Raw genomic sequence first — 17760 nt, 5'->3', positions numbered from 1 at the left:
ACTCCTGCCTCAGGCCTCCCTAGTAGCTGAGATTGCAGGCATGTACCATCACACTTATTGTCTGTGCTTCTTTCTTATTGAACAAGGTATAGTTCCTGGAATGTAACATCCTGCTTCATGCCTCCAGCCAAACTTGGTACATGTTAGTTCCTCTACCCAGGACTGACGGCATGGCTCAAGTGGTAGAACACTTGCCTATAAAGCATGAAGCTCTGAGTTCAATCCTCAATGCTGCCCCCCCAAAAAAAACAGTTCCTCTGTCCAGACTGCCCCTCCCCAGCTTCCTTTAACTCCCTGAGCAGTTACTGTCCGTCTACCTACCTAGAAAACTACCCATGTGATAAAAACTACCAGCATGTGATAATACCATTAGATGTCTGTCAGCTGAATGAATAATCAATCACTTCTATCCACTTTGAAAACAATAGTGTCTGTGGGTGATATGTAGAATGGAAGGATGCAAAATTAGGAAGTGAAATCCACAGGGGAAATCTGCCACTGCCACATGACTTAGGCTGTCTGCTTCCTTCTGTGGTTTTTCCCTTGCCTAATCAGCTCAGCCCACACGGCTCCCTCCCCTTCTTTCCTACCTTCCAGCCCCAGTCCAGTGGTTTCAGTTGGCTTCAGTCTCCTTTCTACCACTTCACCCCAGCACTGATCTTTGTGACTGGAATTCTTGCCCCTATACAACTTTGGGTTCTATGCCAACAGCAATAGCTTTACATAAATGTGTATGTGCATGCACGTGTGTGTGTGTGTGTGTGTGTGTGTGTGTGTGAGAGAGAGAGAGAGACAGACAGACAGAGAAAGAAGAAGAGGAGGAGGAGGAGAGAGGAGGGAAGGGTGGGGGCGAGCACGGAGAGGAGAGGACAACCTGGCTGTAGAGTTCTCTTCCACTCCTGAGTCATATGAGTACTGCTGTCTTTGTTAGGGCTAGATACCAGTTCCCAGTAGTTTCACTGGGTGGAATGGGAGAGGAGAGAAGATAGTTCTCCTACCCCAACCTATTTTGAAGCAGCCTACTCTGAATACAATCACACCACTACTATGTGCCACTAGGCACTTTATTTTTTCATAAACCCAAACATTTCAACAAAGTAGATACTAAAATCTCCATTTTATAGCTGAGGAAATTCATCCAAGGTCACGTAGCTACTAAGGACACAACAAGGATTGATTGATTGACTGATTTTGAGACAGGGGTCTCATTGGTATCTCTGTTGTGCCCAGGCTGGTCTTTTTTCGTTGTTTTTTTAATTTTTTAAATTTTTATGCATACTGGGGTTTGAACTCAGGGCCTACACCTTGAGCCACTACACCAGCCCTTTTTTTTTGTAAAGATTTTTTTTTTTCCGAGATCAGGTCTTGAGAACTATTTGCCTGAACTGGCTTTGAACCGTGATCTTCCTGATCTCTGCCTCCTGAGTAGCTAGGATGACAGGCGTGAGCCACCAACCTCCGGCTCCAGGCTAGTGTTCAACTTCTGGGGCTCAAGCAGTTCTCTTGCCCCAGCCTCTTGAGTAGGTGGAACTACAGGCTTCCACTACCATGCTCAGTTTCACAGCAAGAATGTAAACACAGTTGCATCTAAACAACAACTATCCTGATTGATTCAGAGCCAATCTAGTTGGCGGCATCCAGATTAGAGGGCTGTGTTTCCCAATTTCCAGCCTAACACTCTAGGGACGTTGCAACAACTGTCCAAGTTCTTCTTTATATTTCTTTATTTAGCCAATCAATAAGTACTACCGTACTTTCTTTTTCAAATAATTTTACAATATTTTTGAATTAGCATACATTAAAACAAGGGAGTTTCATTGTGATGATTCTAATACATGCACAGAGTGTACTTTGGTTCATGTTTTATTTTTATTTTTGATGAGACTGGAGTTTAAATGCAGGGTTTTGTGCTTGCAAAGCAAGCATTCTACCACTTGAGCCACACCCCCAGTTGAAGAACAGTGTACTTTGAACAAGTTCACCTCCTCCATTATATTTCCTTTCCTCTCTTCCTTCCTTCCCCTGTCCAACTTTTTTTTCTTGGTGGTACTGGGATTTGAACTCAGGGCCTCATGGTTGCTAGGCAGGCACTCTACCACTTGAGCCACTCTGCCAGCCATTTTTTGTATTGCTTATTTTTGAGATAGGGTCTCAAGAACAATTTGCCTGGGCTGGCTTCAAACCTCAAACCTCCTGATCTCTGCCTCCTGAGTATTACAGGTGCAAGCCACTGGCATTGGTGTGTGTGTGTGTGTGTGTGTGTGTGTGTGTGTTTTAAGAAGGGGTCTCACTGTGTTGCCCAGGCTGGCCTTGAACTCCTAGGCTCAAGTGTGATCCTCCTGCCTTAGCTGGAACTACAGGCATGTACCACCACATCCAGCTTATTCTACTTCCAAATAAGGATGATTTGTCTTTAATCTTACTTGGGAGGCTGAGATCTGGAGGTTCATGGTTCGAGGTCAGCCTGGGCAAAATAGTTCGAGAGATGCAATCTCCAAAATACCCAGAGCAAACCTGACTGGAGGAATCTCTTATGTGGTAGAATGCCTGCTTGCAAATATGAAGCCCTGAGTTAAAACCCCAATCTCTCCAAAAAAAAAACAAAAAAACAAAAAAAAAGGATGATAATACCAAACATGCTGGATTACTGTGTAGATTAAATGACATAGTAGAGCTCCGGTGGCATTAATTATTTTAAAACGTATGAATGCTGGGTGCAATTGGCTCACACCTGTAATCCTAGCTACTCAGCAGGCAGAGATCAGGAGGATCAAGGTTTGAAGCCAGTCTGGGCAAATAGTTCTTGAGACCCAATCTCGAAAAAAATCTTCACAAAAAAGGGCTGATGGAGTGGCTCAAGTTGTAGGCCCTGAGTTCAAACCCTAGTACCGCAAAAAAAAAAAAAAAAAAGAGTATTTATTATTTGGGGACATGGCTCAAGTGATAGAGTGCAAGGCCCTGAGTTCAAACCACCACAGTACTGCCAAAAATATAAATGAAATGTATTTACTAGTCTACTTTTCTGCATAAGGCCCAGAGTACACAAGAGTCTATACGTCTATACTGTTTGGTCTACAATTATTATTTCTCCTGAATTATCAATTTTTCTCACTCTTTTGATCAGCACATAGTTTATTACAATAGTCTATAATAGTGTGTTTCTTAAGGGGAAAAATATGTCTCCCCTGACTTCATGACTCCTCCAACTACCATCCCATTTTGCTAGAGCAAACTCCTAAAAGTATATATATACATATATATAGTACTTTGTTTAGTTCCTTACCTCCAATTTTTTTTTTTTTTGTGGCACTGGGGATTGAACCCAGAACCTGGTACATGCTAGGCAAACACTAAACCACTGAGCTACATCCCCAGCCCTTCGATTCTTTTTTTAATTTGCTCTAATCATATTTTGGCTGCTCTACTTTACAGAATCCTCTATTGTCAAAATCAACAACAGTTGCAGTTATGCCAACTCTAATGGCCAAACCTCAGTTCACTAGCATTTGTCTGAGCTGGTCATACTTTCCTTGAAAAGCTTTGCTGCATAGCTGCTGAGATTTTACACTTTCCTGAATTTCCCTTTGTTTTATTGGTTGTTCCTTTTCTGAGTCCTGTCCTTTTTTTTCTTCAGTACTGGGGACTGGGGTTGTTTGAACTCAGGGCCTATACCTTGAGCCACTTCTCCAGCCTTTTTTTTTGTTATGGTTTTTTTCAAGATAAGGTCTCGCAAACTATTTGCCTGGACTGGCTTCGAACTGTGATCCTCCTGATCTCTGCCCCCTGAGTAGCTAGGATTATAGATGTGAGCCACTGGCCCCCAGCAAGGTAGCATATTCTTAACTCCTTTATCATTAAACTTTTTTGCTTTACTATTTCTTAAAATAATATGGAAAACTAGCATCATATATTTTTCATCATAAGTATATATGGATATTTTTAAATGGCCTCTTTTGGGTCAGGCAAGATGGCTCATGCCTGCAATCCTAGCTACTCAGGAGGCAGAGATTTGGAGGATCACAGTTATAGGCCAGGATGGGCAAAAAGTTAGCAATACCCCCATCTCAAAAACAAGCTGGGCATGGTGGCGCATGCCTGTCACCTGAGCTATACAGGAGACTCTAGATAGGAGAATCACAGGTCTGAGGCTGGCCCTGTGTGAAAACTAGAGACCCTTGCTGGGTAGCTGCGGCTCATGCCGCAACCCTAGCTACTTGGGAGGCAGAAATCGAACCTGCAGAGCAAGTTTGAGGCCTAGCAAGCTACCAAAAAAAAAAAAAAAAAATCCCAAAAAACTAGAGACCCTCTCTGAAAAATAACTAAAGAAGAAAAGGCTAGGGATGTGGCTTAAGTGGTAGAGTGCCTGCCTAGCAGCATGAGACCCTGAGTTCAAATGCTAATACTACCAAAAAAGTTAATTAAAAGCATAAGGCTGTGCGGAATGACTCAAGTGGTGGAGTGTGTGCCTAGCAAGCATGAGGCTCTGAGTTCAAATCCCAGTACGGCAAAAAAAAAAAAAAAAAGCTTCTTTTAAATATATCCAATTCTGAAGAATAGTTTGATTCTCATTATCATCTTTTTAAGAAATAAGTAAGTTCTTACTAGCTGCTAATTTTTTTTGCATGAAATGAAGTAAAAGTGATAGCAAAGTTTATTAAAGATAGTAGTTTATTAGAATAGAAAGGCACTTTCAAAGGTAAAAGTGGGTCATCTCAGAAAGAGAGGTTGAGAATGAGGAGGTTGCTAATTTTATATTCATTTTTAGCCTTGAACCTGTTTTTTCCAGTCTTCTTTCCCAGAGAATATTATTGTAACATATTTGTACTCTCAAAATTTTATATAATTAACTTTTTTTCCTTTGGTACTGGGGATTGAATCCAGTGTCTCAAGCATGCTAGGCAAGTGATCTACCACTTGATCTATATCTCAGCCCTTTTGTTTTTTGGTTTTGAGATAGAGTCTCCCTAACTTTGCCAGGTGCTGGCCTCAAACTCTCATCCTCCTGCCTCTGCCCTAACATGTGTCACCAGCCCTAGCTAACTTCCTCCCTCCTTCCATCCCTCCCTCCCTCTCTTCCTCTCTTCCTTCTTTTCCAGTGCCTCTTGCATGCTAGGCAAGTGCAGTACCATCAAGCTACACCTCCAGCCCTTACTTGATTAATTTATCCTTTTCTGCAGCCATAATATATAGAATTTATGGAGCTGGGGCCAGTGTCTCATGCCTGTAATCCTAGTTACTCAGGAGGCAGAGATCAGGAGGACCCAGGTTCAAAGCCAGCTTGAGCAAATATATATATATATATTACTGTATATAATAAAAATAATACATATATTTAATACATATTTAATCAAACATTTCTTGGGCCAGGCACTGGTGGCTCTCACTTGTAATCATAGCTACTCAGGAGGCAGAGATCATGGTTTGAAGCCAGCCCTGGCACATAGTTTTCCAGACCTTAAACTGGAAAAAACCCCATCACAAAAATGGTTGGTAAAAGTGCCTGCCTAATAAGCAAAAAAAACCCAAAAAACAAAAACACATTTTTTTGCCTTGTAATCATTGCATCCAGGAGGCTAAGGCAGGAGTATTGAGAGTTCAAGGACAACCTGGGCGAAACATAATGAGATCCCAGTTTTCTTTCTTTTTTTTTTTTTGGTGGGTCTGGCATTTGAACTCAGGGTTTCCAGTTGTAAAGTAGGCACTCTACCAGTTGAGATATGACTCCAGTCTGTTTTTGCTCTCATCATTTTAGAGATGGGGGTCTCATGAACTATTTGCCTGGGCTGGCCTCAATCTCCCTATCTCAGCCTCCCAAGTAGCTAGGATTACAGGGTGTAAGCCACTGGCACTGGCTTCACTCAGTTATTTATTTATTTTTTTGCAGTATCAGGATTTGAACTCAGAGCCTACACCTTGAGCCACTCCACCAGCCCTTTTTTGTGATGGATTTTTTCAAGATAGGGTCTTGAGAACTATTTTGCTGTCTTTGAACCTTGACCCTCCTGATTTCTGCCTTCTGAAATAGCTAGGATTATAGGCCTGAGCCACTGGCACCTGGCTGATCTTTACTTAATTTTTTATTGTGACGGGTTGGGGGTATGTTGTGGCATTTACAAATGTTCTTAAAATATATCAAATATATCATACTTGAATTCACCCTCTCTATCATTCTCTTTTATCCTTCCCTCCCCTTATTCCTGGAATAGTTTCAATATCACTTAGTTATTTTAACGTCAATTTATATGCCAAAAATCATAAAATATAGCATCCAAAATTATTTTTTAATGGCCTACTAGGCTTCACCAATAGTTTTTTGTTTTTTTTTGCGGTACTGGGGCTTGAACCCAGGGCCTTCACCTTAAGCCACTCCACCGTCCCTATTTTTGTGAAGGGTTTTTTGAGATAGGGTCTCCTGAACTATTTGCCTGGGCTGGCTTCGAACTTTGATCCTCCTGATCTCTGCCTCCTCCTGAGTAGCTAGAAATACAGGCATAGCCACAGGTGCCTGGCTAACCAATAGTTTTGAAAACAACGAATTGTCTAGGCCTACTTACTCCGGGAGAAAGAAGATCATGTGAGCCTAGGAGTTTAAAAGCAGTCTGGGTAACATAGCTAGACCCAGTATCTTAAAAAAAAAAAAAAAGGAATTGGAGGTAATTTGACTTACATAAGGGTAAATAGTTCTCGAGAGCCTATCTCAAAAAAAAAATCACAAAAATAGGCTTAGTGGAGTGGCTCAAGGTGAAGGCCCTGAATTCAAATCCCACACTGAAACACTGAAAGACTGTTGAAATGCAAGTCTTTTGTAAAATGGGAGAAGTTTGTTTGTGAAAGCAGTAATGTGTTCTCAGGAAATCAATTTATTTATTTGTGTATTTATTTTTTATTGTTATTTCGGCTTTTTAAGACAGGGTATAGATATGTAGTGGAGGCTGTACTTGAACTTGCTCTCCTGCCTCCACTCCCTGAGTGCTGGGATTAGAGTCTTGTACCACTGTGCCTGGCTCAGATCAGTTTTAGAAAACAGTACATCTTCAAGATGACAAGAAAATTCTTGAAGGGTTAGGCTGAGTTGCATCTTGCATGTGACAATCGGTGTACACAGAACTAAGAGCCCCAGAGTTGGGGAAAGAGGGAGCTGGGTTACAGCAGTGACTCAGCAGTTCATTGGTTGGCAAAGTTACTCTCTGGGTACTGCACTTCAGACTTTTAAGAGGTCATTCTCAGCAGGAAAAAAAAAAAGCTAGTTCATTAGATCTTGAAGAAGATGATAGAAGCAGTGGGATACACAGCCTGTGTCTCTTGATGTTAAGTCTTTGCTGGACTAAGATGTGTTTGAGGGATCCTAATTTCTGATATCATGAACTGGAATCTGAGTGTCTTTATTAGGATAGTTGGTGTGATATATTGGGCATCTTGCCCATGAGACTATCTTTTTTTTTTTTTCCTTTAAACATTTCTTTTTTTTTTTCTTTTATTATTCATATGTGCATACAAGGCTTGGGGCTTGGGTCATTTCTCCCCCCTGCCCCCACCCCCAACACTATATTAGAGAGACAACAGGGAGTAATAGGGTGTGTGTGGTAGGGAGATGGGTAGAGGTGTTGAGGGTGTAGAGAAGGGGCAGGGGAAACAGGTGTGGGAAAAGGCGGAGATACACCTGGCCAAACTTGTGTCTTATCCACTCCTGCCAAAGGGGTAAAAAAAGCCTCTTAAATGCAAGATAGCTCTCAATCTAAACTGGTAAAAGCTATTTCAAATCTCAGATCTGTAATTTAATAGCTCTGTGACTTGGCACAGTTTAAAAGCTTTAATATTCTGAGTCTAATCTATAAAATGAATCCTTCACAGGCTTCTGGTGCTGGATTGTGGTTACATTGCAAAAAACCACCACCAACAAAACAGGGCTGTATATAAGATTTGGGCATTTTTTTAATACACATGGTATACTATAATATAAAAATGTTTATAGGAAATTAGAGCAAACCAGGTGGGGCAGTGCAGGCCTGTAGTGCTAACTACTCCAGAAGCCGAGGCAATAGAATTGTTTGAGCCCAGCTTGAGGCCAACTTGGGCAATATAGCCAGACCTTGTTCTCAAAAATAAATAAATAAAAATAATTAAGAGTATGCCCCTTCTGGAGTTGTGATGACTCAATCGAACCATATTTACAAAATCTTTAGCATAGTGCCTGGCACATAAATATGTGGCCAGGGTCTATGGTCCAGGTTGAGGTATCATGAACTGGTTCTGGAAAGGCCACATTTTCTGTTCTGGTCAACCTTTGTGTTATGGCTGTTCTCTGGGACTCAGTTTGCATGAACTAAACCACGGGGCCGACTTAGATGAGCTCTGAGAATTCAGCCAATCCCACTCTAGGGACACAAGGGAGAGGGTGGCCAGAAGAACCTCCCACGTGGCAGGACAAGAGGTCTTTCTTCCTCTGGAAGGACAGGAACCCAGGGCTAGACAAGATCGATGGCAGCGCGCAGTGCACTGTGGGCCAGCGAGACGCGCGGGTGTCCGTCCCCAGGGCCACTTCCCTTGCCTGGCGCGGCTATAATGCTTGGGCCCCGAGCTCTCCAAATGATCTCCGTGGAGAGTCCGAGTTCTGGTCCTTGAGACATTCTGAATCCAGGGAGGAACACGGGCCTCCTGGCTCCGGCTGCCACCCACTTTGCTCCCAGACAGGACGCGGGAGGGCGGGTCCAGCCTGCGCAGGCCCCGCCCCAGCCCCCTGAGGGCGGAGCTTCCTTCTCACCGCCAGACTTGAGTTGAGACCCTTGGATCCTTAGCCCGGCGGGACTGAGTCTAGGCCTCTCTGTGTTGTGTGTGCTCTGTGCTTGTTCCGAGGTGAGTTCCTCCTGCTGCGGGCCCATCTTTCTTTCGGAGCAGGTGGCCTCGGTTCTTCAGTAGAGGGGGGCCGCCCCAGATAGTGAACGGAGAGCGAGGACATCTGACGCGAGGAGACTTGGTTTCGGATTTGAGCTCTTCTTCCTATAGTCTATGTGATTTTGTTTGGATAAGTTAGCAGTTTCTCAATCTCTTGTTTTCTCCGCAGTGATGAGCAGTAATACCCGCACTGTATCGAGAACTTAGTGGTAAACCTTTGAAAGCGCCGGGAACTTATTAGATGCTTTGTAAATTTTGGTTGCCATCTTCTTTTTGTTAACTCATCTGCACGGTTTTTCCAGTGGCTCTGGATTTGCTGTGGTGTAGGAATGCTTCTCAGAAGTGGCGGGAAGGTGGGGAGGGGGCGGGAAAATCGCTTGCTCAAGCACTGGCTTTGGGTCAGGAGAAGCAGGGGCATGTTATTCTGTGGAATCTGATCTGAACCTTTACAGGATGGGGCTACTATTGACTCTTCCGTTCAGTCTACCCTACTCAGGGCTCCATGATCTCCCTAGAAGAGTCTCCCTAGAAGAGTCTTGATGGTTCTGATCAGACCTGATCTCCTATTCGTGCCTGCCTGCCTGTCTCTCCTCCTTCCTCTCCCTCTCTCCGACCCCGCCCTCCCCGTGTGTGTGTGTGTGTGTGTGTGTGTGTGTGTGTGTGTGTGTGTGTTAAGGATTCAGACAGATGACCCAGGTTTGAGGGGGAAACATTTAAACAAACGAAAAAATTTATCAGTGCGCCCAGGCTATCAGTGCACACACACACACAAAAATGCCATGATGTGTACAAGCAATTAGTAAATTTCTGGGAGGAGGGAGAAATTTGGAAGTGCTAGTAAAAGGATGAGCAGTAGTTAGCAGGTAGTGATTGATGAAGTCTGGGGAAGTAGGTATGACTGGAGGCATGGCTGAAGTGGTAAAGTGCCTGTCTAGCAAATGCAAGGCCCTCAGTTCAAACCCCAGTACCGTCAAAAAAAGAAAGAAAAGAAGCTGCAAATACATTTTTTTTTTTTTTTGGCGGTACTGGGATTTGAACTCAGATTTACACTTTCGAAGCATGCATTCTACCGATTGAGCCCCACCTCCAATCCATTTTGCTCTGGTTATTTTGGAGATGGGGTTCCTTGAACCTGCCTATCTCAGCCTCTGGTTCCCCACAAGAGCCAGTTTTTTGTTTTGTTTTGTTTTGTTTTGGTACTGGAGTTTGAACTCAGGGCCTACACTTTGAGTCATTCCACCAACCCTTTTTTGAGTTGGATTTTTTTTGAGATAGGGTCTCACAAACTATTTACCCTGGCTGGCTTGGAACCATGATCCTCTGATCTCTATCTCCCGAGTTTCTAGGATTACTGGAGTGAGCCACTGGTGCCTGGCTAAGAGCCAGGTTTTGATGGAGTCTGAACTTTATCCTGGGTTTAGGGGAGAATTGCTGAAGAGTTGAGCCTGGAGTCACATGGTTGGATTTGGGTGAATGGATTTTGGACAAGGGGCCACACTGGAAGGGAGAAATTTGATTTAGATAAGGGATGCTGGTAATCAGAGCTACAGCAGTGTTGGTTGGAGGTAGAAGTGGATGGACTGGAAGAAGATTTAGGAAGTATATGTTTTCAGAAGTTTATTTATTCATTTATTTTTTGATGGGGTCTCAGCTTTGTTGCTTGGCTGACCTTGGATTCCAGATCTCCCTGATGCAGCCTCACCAGTAGCTGGGATTACAGGTGCAGACACTACATTCAACTAGTATGTATTTAAATTTTTTTCTATTTGCTTATAGCAGCAAGAACATGAGCCAGGTGTGGTGGCTTATGGTGGTGGTTTCAGCTACTTGGGAGGCTGAGGCAGGATGATCACTTTGAGTTCATGAGTTAAAGAACACCTTGGGTAACATAGGGAGATCCTGTTTCAAAAAAAAAGGGTACATCCTTGGGACTAGTAGTGTAGCTCAGTGGTAGACACTTTGCTAGCATAGGATTTGATATCTAGCATAACAAAAAAAGAAAAAAAGAAGTATATTAAGTATTATTGCAGTCTTTTTTTTTTATGGGACTGGAATTTGAACTCAGGGCTTTGAACTTGCAAAACAGGTGCTCTCCAGTCCATTTTGGTTTAGTTATATTGGAGATGAAGTCTCTCAAACTATTTGTGCTGGCTGACCTCAAACCATGATCCTCCTGATCTCTGCTTCCCAAGTAGTTAGGATTATAGGTATAAGCCACCAGCACCCATTTTACACAATGTTTTAAACCAATCAATATTTTTTTCTATATTTACAAGTATTAACAGGATTTTTAGCCCAGCAAACAGAAGAACATTACAGGGACCAATATTACATATTTAAGGTGGTTTTCCAAGCTGGCTTCTTTAGAAGTACAGAAGACATTCTACCTTCCCCTACCACCCATCAAGAAATACCTCAAAGGGGGACTAGAAGCATGGCTGAAGTAGTAAAGTGCTCACCTACCAAATTTGAGGCCCTGAGTTCAAACCCCAGTATTGGCCTTCCCCAAAAAAGAAAAAAGATTGCCTCAAAGGAACTGCAAATACTTTCTTTACTTTTTTTTGTTGTTTGTTTTGCTGTGCTAGGGAATGAACCATGAACCCAGGGTTTCTTGCCTGCTAGGTGAGCACTGAGCTACACCCCAGCCTGATTTGTTATTTTTTGTTTTTTCTTTCTGAGACAGGGCCTTGTTTTGTAGTTCAAGTTGGTCTCAAATTTACAATCCTCCTGCCTCTGCCTCCTAAGTGCTGGAGGCATGCTGTACTTGGCTACACTGGCCTTTTTTTTTTTTTTTTTTTTATGGTACTGGGGCTTGAACTCAGGGCCTATACTTTGAGCCACTCCACCAGCCCTTTTTCTGTGATGGTTTTTTTCTCAATAGGGTCTCCTGAACTGTTTACCCAGGTTGGCTTGAAACCATGATCCTCCTGATCTCTGCCTCCTGAGTTGCTAGGATTACAGGCATGAGCCACCAGTGCCTGGCTTTTTTTTTTTTTTTTTTAAGTCTACTTAAAATTGTAGATTTCTAAGCAGTTGTAATGCAGAGAAGTGCTTTATACTGTTTATACAGTTTCTATCAATGGTTAACTTCTTTTTTTTTTTTTTTTTTTTGTGATGCTAGTGACTGAACCCAGGACCTTGTATATGTTAAGAAGGTGCTTTCCCACTGAGCTATACCTCCAGCCCCCTTACATGACTTTTTTTTTCCATTATTGGATTTGAACTCATGGCTTTGTGCTTGGTAGGCAGATACTCTACCATTTAAGCTGTTCTACAAGCCTCCTTATTTGGCTTTTTAAAAGGTCTCATGGATAATAATGTGAACATGATGTCTGGTTTGCTTTAATACTTGTTATCCAGGGCCTTGAGTTACTGGTGAAATAGAGTATACAGAAAGGAGAGAATGGGGCAGGTGCTGTACAAAGTGGTTAGATACATTATCTCTTGAGAATAGTGGAGCTAAAATTCAAGGCCAGTCCTGTGCCACACCAGAATCTGAACTATTTTGCACTCTGCTATTGGAATTTTTTTTTTTTTTTTGAGGTGCTGGGGCTTGAACTCAGGGCCTATACCATTACCCACTCCACCAGCTCTTTTTTGTGGTGGATTTTTTTCAAGATAGGGTCTCTTGAACTATTTGCCTGGGCTGTGGCTTCGAACAGCAATCCTCCTGATCTCTCCCTCCTGAGTAGCTAGGATTATAGGCATGAGCCACCAGTACCAGGCTGCTGCTGCATTTGATGAGCACAGTTTTGGACATGTTAAATCTGACACTTATGGAACATGTTAGTAGAGAGACCCTGAGGGAGTTGAACATACAGAGCTGGGGGTGGGGAGTGGGAGAATCAGGACTTAAGGTGATAACTGAAAACAGAAACTTGACTAGGGAGTGAATAGAGGATTGGGAATAAAACACCAAGGTACACTAACATTTGTGGAAGGCATAGGAGAAGCCCCCACAACCAGGAAACACTCATGTAAATACTGCTTCCTCTTTGTTCCAAGCTGTCAAGTTCCCTGCATCCAGACAGCAACTACAGACATCTCTGAGAAAGGTAAACTGAGTCCCTGGGTGAAGGAACTAAAGTGCTGAGTTGGGAATAATAAAATCTGAAGCTACCCTTTCCCACTTCCCCCATACCCAACCTCTCTCTTTCATATCTGGGGGTAATATGGGGGTTTCTGACTGTTGACAGAGGCCTAGCTAGGCATTTCCTGACAAGCTCAGAGCCTGGAGTCTTTTAATGCAGGGCTAGACTGGAAAGTTGCTATCTTATATCTTAGGCAGAGGGTCAGGAAGTCACAGCTGGCTGAGAATGACTTTCTAACCTAGGGAAAAACATCTTTCTTCTACTGTGGCCCATCCACTCTCCTCTTGAAAAGTCCTTGTTCTTCGAAGATCTTCATTAGGTCTTCCTACCTATTTGATCCCTGCCCCTCAAGACCCAGCCCCTTTGGTTTTCAATTTCATCTACAAAAGAAAGAGAGAAGCAAAATTCAGGTTTCTTCCTTGTCCTCTGTAGGCCAGGCTTTTTTTTTTGTTGTTCAAGCTGCTACCCCAGATGTAATTTCAGAGCCCTCTCATGTTTACTGGGAAATCTGGGAGAGGCCAACAAGTTACTGTTTGGACATCAAGCCCTGGAACACAGCTTGGGAGCAGCAGGCCAGCACATTCCTCCTATAAAGTATTAGGAAAGACAGTTTTGATTCACAATTTGTGTTATTACCTGGTCTACCAGAGGTCTTTCAAAACTTGGAAACAAAGGTTATAGTCATAAAGGTATTGTTGGTAATGAAATCAATCCTAGGAGAGCAATATTTGTGGTACTGATATGATCAAGGGGAAAGGTTATTTCTACCTCATTGACTCTTGCAGTGAACATTTCTTTCTTTTTCTCTTGGATAATGCCTGTTCATTCATTCTTTTTTAAAGACTTAACTCCGATGTCACCTCCAAGACACCATCCTCCAAGAAGCCATCCTAGCTAGGTTACTCTTTGCTGCTGCCCTTGTGCAGCCCTTGTACAGATTTTGGTCAAAGCCTTATCACATTACACTGATAGCATCTGTTGTTCCCACCATGACCATAAACAGAAGGAAGGCAGGAACACTGTTTAAATGTGTGTCTCCAGGCCTGGAAAATTCAACATTGGCTGACTGCGTATTCTTGGGCCATTTGGATAATTTTCATAGCTTTCCAAAGAGGGATTCTCTAAATATCTGCTTTGTTCTGTTGGAAATATTCTTAGATTTATAGTTCACTACTTTTCTGTTGCACTGAAATTGTGTGTCTAATTTCCCTGTTGGAAAGAGGTTTCCCCCTTGACTCTTGGGACAGTCTAATACACTCTTAAAAGCCAGTGTCAATTATTACTTGGTCCTTGCCCTGTGGAATTTACTTCCTTTTCTTAGCATATTATACGTATGTCTGTTGTGAGCCATATATTTTTATAGATATGTGTTTATCTGCCTTTTTCTATTAGCTTCTCCTTGTATCCTTGGTTCTGCCACTTTTAGCTATTGATTAGGGCCAAATAACTTGACCTCTATAAGCCTATTTCCTCATCCAAAAAATGGTAAGTGTTATACTTCTTATGTAGGAGCCCATTCAGGCCGCTCAGCTTGGCTGATGAGACCTGTGTGAGAGTGATCAGAGAGTCTCTGGTCCTAACAAACTCCTGGGAACATTTATTTCATCATCAGAGATATAGTATTTTCCTGGGCCTATTCTGCTATATTGGTCTCTGTTTCATAATGGCCTTTGCCTATCTTAAACTGGTTTCAGACCTTATTTACTCAAGGCTGGTCTTCTGGGGAGCCACCCCACCTTTGTTTTTAGATATTGGAGCTCATTTTTGTTTTAGTTTTTGGGGTTTTGAGAAAGAGTCTTATAGTTTGAGGGTGGCCCAGGCCAGCTCAAATTTGTGATCTTTATGCCTCAGCCTGCCTGAGTGTTAGGATTTCATACTTGTATCATCGCTCCCTGCTTATCTATCTGTCTGTCTGTCTATTTATCTATCTATCTATCTATCATCGATCTATCTCTAGCTACTTATTTATTTATTGTGGCGCTAGGGATTGAACCTTGTACATGCTAGGCAATCAATCACTCTATCGCTAGATTATAGAAGCTTGTTAACACAGACCTTTAGCTTGGTTGAATGAAAGACAGCCAGGCTGGTGGTCTGGTCAGTGTTTGTCCAGGAGCTACCAGGTTTGGCTGGTTTTGGGTTCCTTGTCTCCACTTCTGCTCACAGGCAATACATAGCCACATATTTGTTTCTCACATCTACCCCTCTTCCCTGATCTTTACTCCCTTCCTGACCCATTTTGTACACTTCTTGACCAGTGATGGCTGAAGCCCAAGCAATAGCACTAACCCCCTCATCATTTTCTTCCCATCTGTGTTTCAGGGGGTGATGGCAGCTTCCTGTGTTCTCCTGCACACTGGGCAGAAGATGCCCCTGATAGGCCTGGGCACCTGGAAGAGTGAGCCTGGCCAGGTGAGGGATGGGGGAAGAGGAGAACAACTACTTAAGCTTCTGCTAGGGAATAGGAGGGGATTTAGGAGAAGGGCCCTGCATTTTCCTTAGCAGGCATCAGAACTACTTCTGATGAGGATGAGCCTGTAGGGCAGTGAGAAGAGATGAAGGAAGAAGGGACAATGGAGAGCCCTTGGCTTCCCCAGCTAACTCAGAGGAAAGACTAAGGGGCTCAGCAGGGCTAAGGGCATAGAAAGACCCTTATCTCTAACTGCATCTGCACTGAGTGCTATGGCAGACACGGGGCTTCTTTGCTATGAGTCCTAATATGGGATTTACCACCCTGTGCTGTCATCATGTCTCCTCACCCATACTGGGATCTTTGAGGACTGGAGCCACTTCTTAGTGCACAGTCCAGGCACATAGAAGGTGTCAAGATTTAAAGAATTACTGGGTCAACTGTGTAGACCAAAGATCCACGAACTTTTTCCTTTTTTTGGTGGTAGTGGGGTTTAAACTCAGGGTCTCCCATTTGCCAGGCAAGCACTCTACCATCTGAGTTACTCCACTAGCCCTGATTATGTTCTTATATAACTATTTAGTAGGTATTCATTAAAAATGTAAGAGTTATAGCAGGTGTGGAGGATCATGCCTGTAATGCCAGCTACTTGGGAGGTTGAGGCAAGAGGATTGACAATTGGAGGTAAGCCTGGGCAACATAGTGAGACCCTATTTCAAAAAAAGAGGCTGGGCACTGGTGGCTCATGCCTGTAATTCTAGCTACTCAGGAGGCAGCGATCAGGAGGATCTTGGTTCGAAGCCAGCCTGGGCAAATAGTTGACGAGACCCTATCTTGAAAAACCCTTCACAAAAAAAAGAAATTGGGCTGGTGGAGTGGCTCAAGGTGAAGGCCCTGAGTTCAAGCCCTAGTACTGAAAAAAAAAAAAAAGTGTGTGTGTGTGTGTGTGTGTGTGTGTGTGTGTGTGTATACACATATTTACATAAATGTAAAAGCTGCTCTTAGCTCCAGGGCTGTTGGGGGTAAAAAAGTAGGTAGTTTACCAACCTCTGATGTAGAAACTTCCAGCCAACAAAAGCCTGGGAATGGGACCTGCCTTTTTAGGATTGCCATAACTAAGATTCAGCTCTAACCTGGGGTGAGGCATTTACTCAGGATTCCTTCCTTTTTCTTGGGAAATCTGAGTTAGGGTGAAGACAGACTTAGAGATTAAGTTTGGGAGAGCAGCCTCTTCTGTCTGGGATATAGGGTGGTATATATGGTGTGGTTGAATGATCTCTGCCTTTTTTCCCTTTTTACTTTCTTTCCCACAGCTGCTTAGGATCTTGGACCCAGGGTCCCTATGTTCTGGGCAAGTACTTGACACAGCCTAGGAATAAGGAATTGGTTCAGGGATTGGGTGGAGGCCAGAACTGACCCAAGTGAGGGGCATAGAGCAGCAGGGGTCTGGTTGGAGGGCAGTAAAGGAAGTGCATCTGGGTAATGAGAGGTGTACTCAGATGGAGATTTTGAATGCTATGCCCTGGGTGCTTTGTGGCAAGGTCCTGGTGCACTTGTTTCTGCATCTGATGCCATGTTTCTTAGTCTGGTTTTTATCAAATTGACTGACCCATCTTTCTATTTGGTACCTGCGTTCTTTTTTCCCCATCAAAGTACTCTAGGCCAAGCTTCCATCTCACTTCTTTCCCTTCCTAAATTCCCTCCATCCCTCACCTCTTATTGGTTGGAGATCTCAGAGCTCCCTCTATGTATGTGGCTCCGTAAGGGTCTCTCCCTATATGGCCTTGGCCTAGGAATTTTTTTCTAATCAGCTTCTCAGGGCTGGGAACTTCTACGATCTATACTTTTGTTCTCACCTATTTCTCCATTCATCTTCTAGTTAAAAATAATATTTGCCAGGCACCGGTGGCTCATGCCCGTAGTCCCAGCTTATTGGAAGGCTGAGATTGGGAGGACCAGTCCAGGAAAATAGTTCATGAGAACCCCATCTCTAAAATAACCAGAGAAAAATGGACTGGCAGCATAGCTCAAGCAGTAGAGCGCCTACTTTGCAAGCATGAAGCCCTGAGTTCAAACCCCAGTCCCACCTGAAAAAAAACCTAGGTGCTGGTGGCTCACACCTGTAATCCTTGCTACTTGAGAGGCAGAGATCAGGATTGCAGTTTGAACCCAGCCCAGGCAAATAGTTCATGAGACCCTTTTGAACCCAGCCCAGGCAAATAGTTCATGAGACCCTATCTCAAAAATACCCAACACAAAAAAGGACTGGTGGCGTGGCTCAAGTGTTAGAGCACCTGCCTAGCTAGTGTGAGTTCAAACCCAGTACCACCAAAAAAAAAAAAAAAAAAAATTGCTGGATTTAGGGAT

General features: G+C 43.3%; 1 protein-coding gene across 4 annotated transcripts in view; it reads left to right on the top strand.

Moving 5' to 3' along the window:
• The window catches only part of Akr1a1 (aldo-keto reductase family 1 member A1), a 35355-nt gene that overhangs the window by 14043 nt on the left and 3552 nt on the right, over positions 1–17760 (top strand). The window contains exons 1-4 of one of the 4 annotated variants that reach the window (XM_074080282.1): positions 8547–8853; positions 10544–10634; positions 12898–12947; positions 15306–15395. In XM_074080282.1, coding sequence (XP_073936383.1) covers positions 15312–15395 — 84 coding nt within the window. In that variant the 5' untranslated portion in view covers positions 8547–8853; positions 10544–10634; positions 12898–12947; positions 15306–15311. Of the gene's footprint in view, positions 1–8546; positions 8854–10543; positions 10635–12897; positions 12948–15305; positions 15396–17760 lie in introns of those variants that run through there. The other 3 variants (XM_020182986.2, XM_020182985.2, XM_074080283.1) reach the window with 3 other exon arrangements.

The sequence above is a fragment of the Castor canadensis genome, chromosome 7 (genome assembly GCF_047511655.1).
Source record: "Castor canadensis chromosome 7, mCasCan1.hap1v2, whole genome shotgun sequence".
Classification (NCBI taxonomy): Eukaryota; Metazoa; Chordata; class Mammalia; order Rodentia; family Castoridae; genus Castor; species Castor canadensis.
This window is presented reverse-complemented; position numbering and strand designations above follow the sequence as displayed.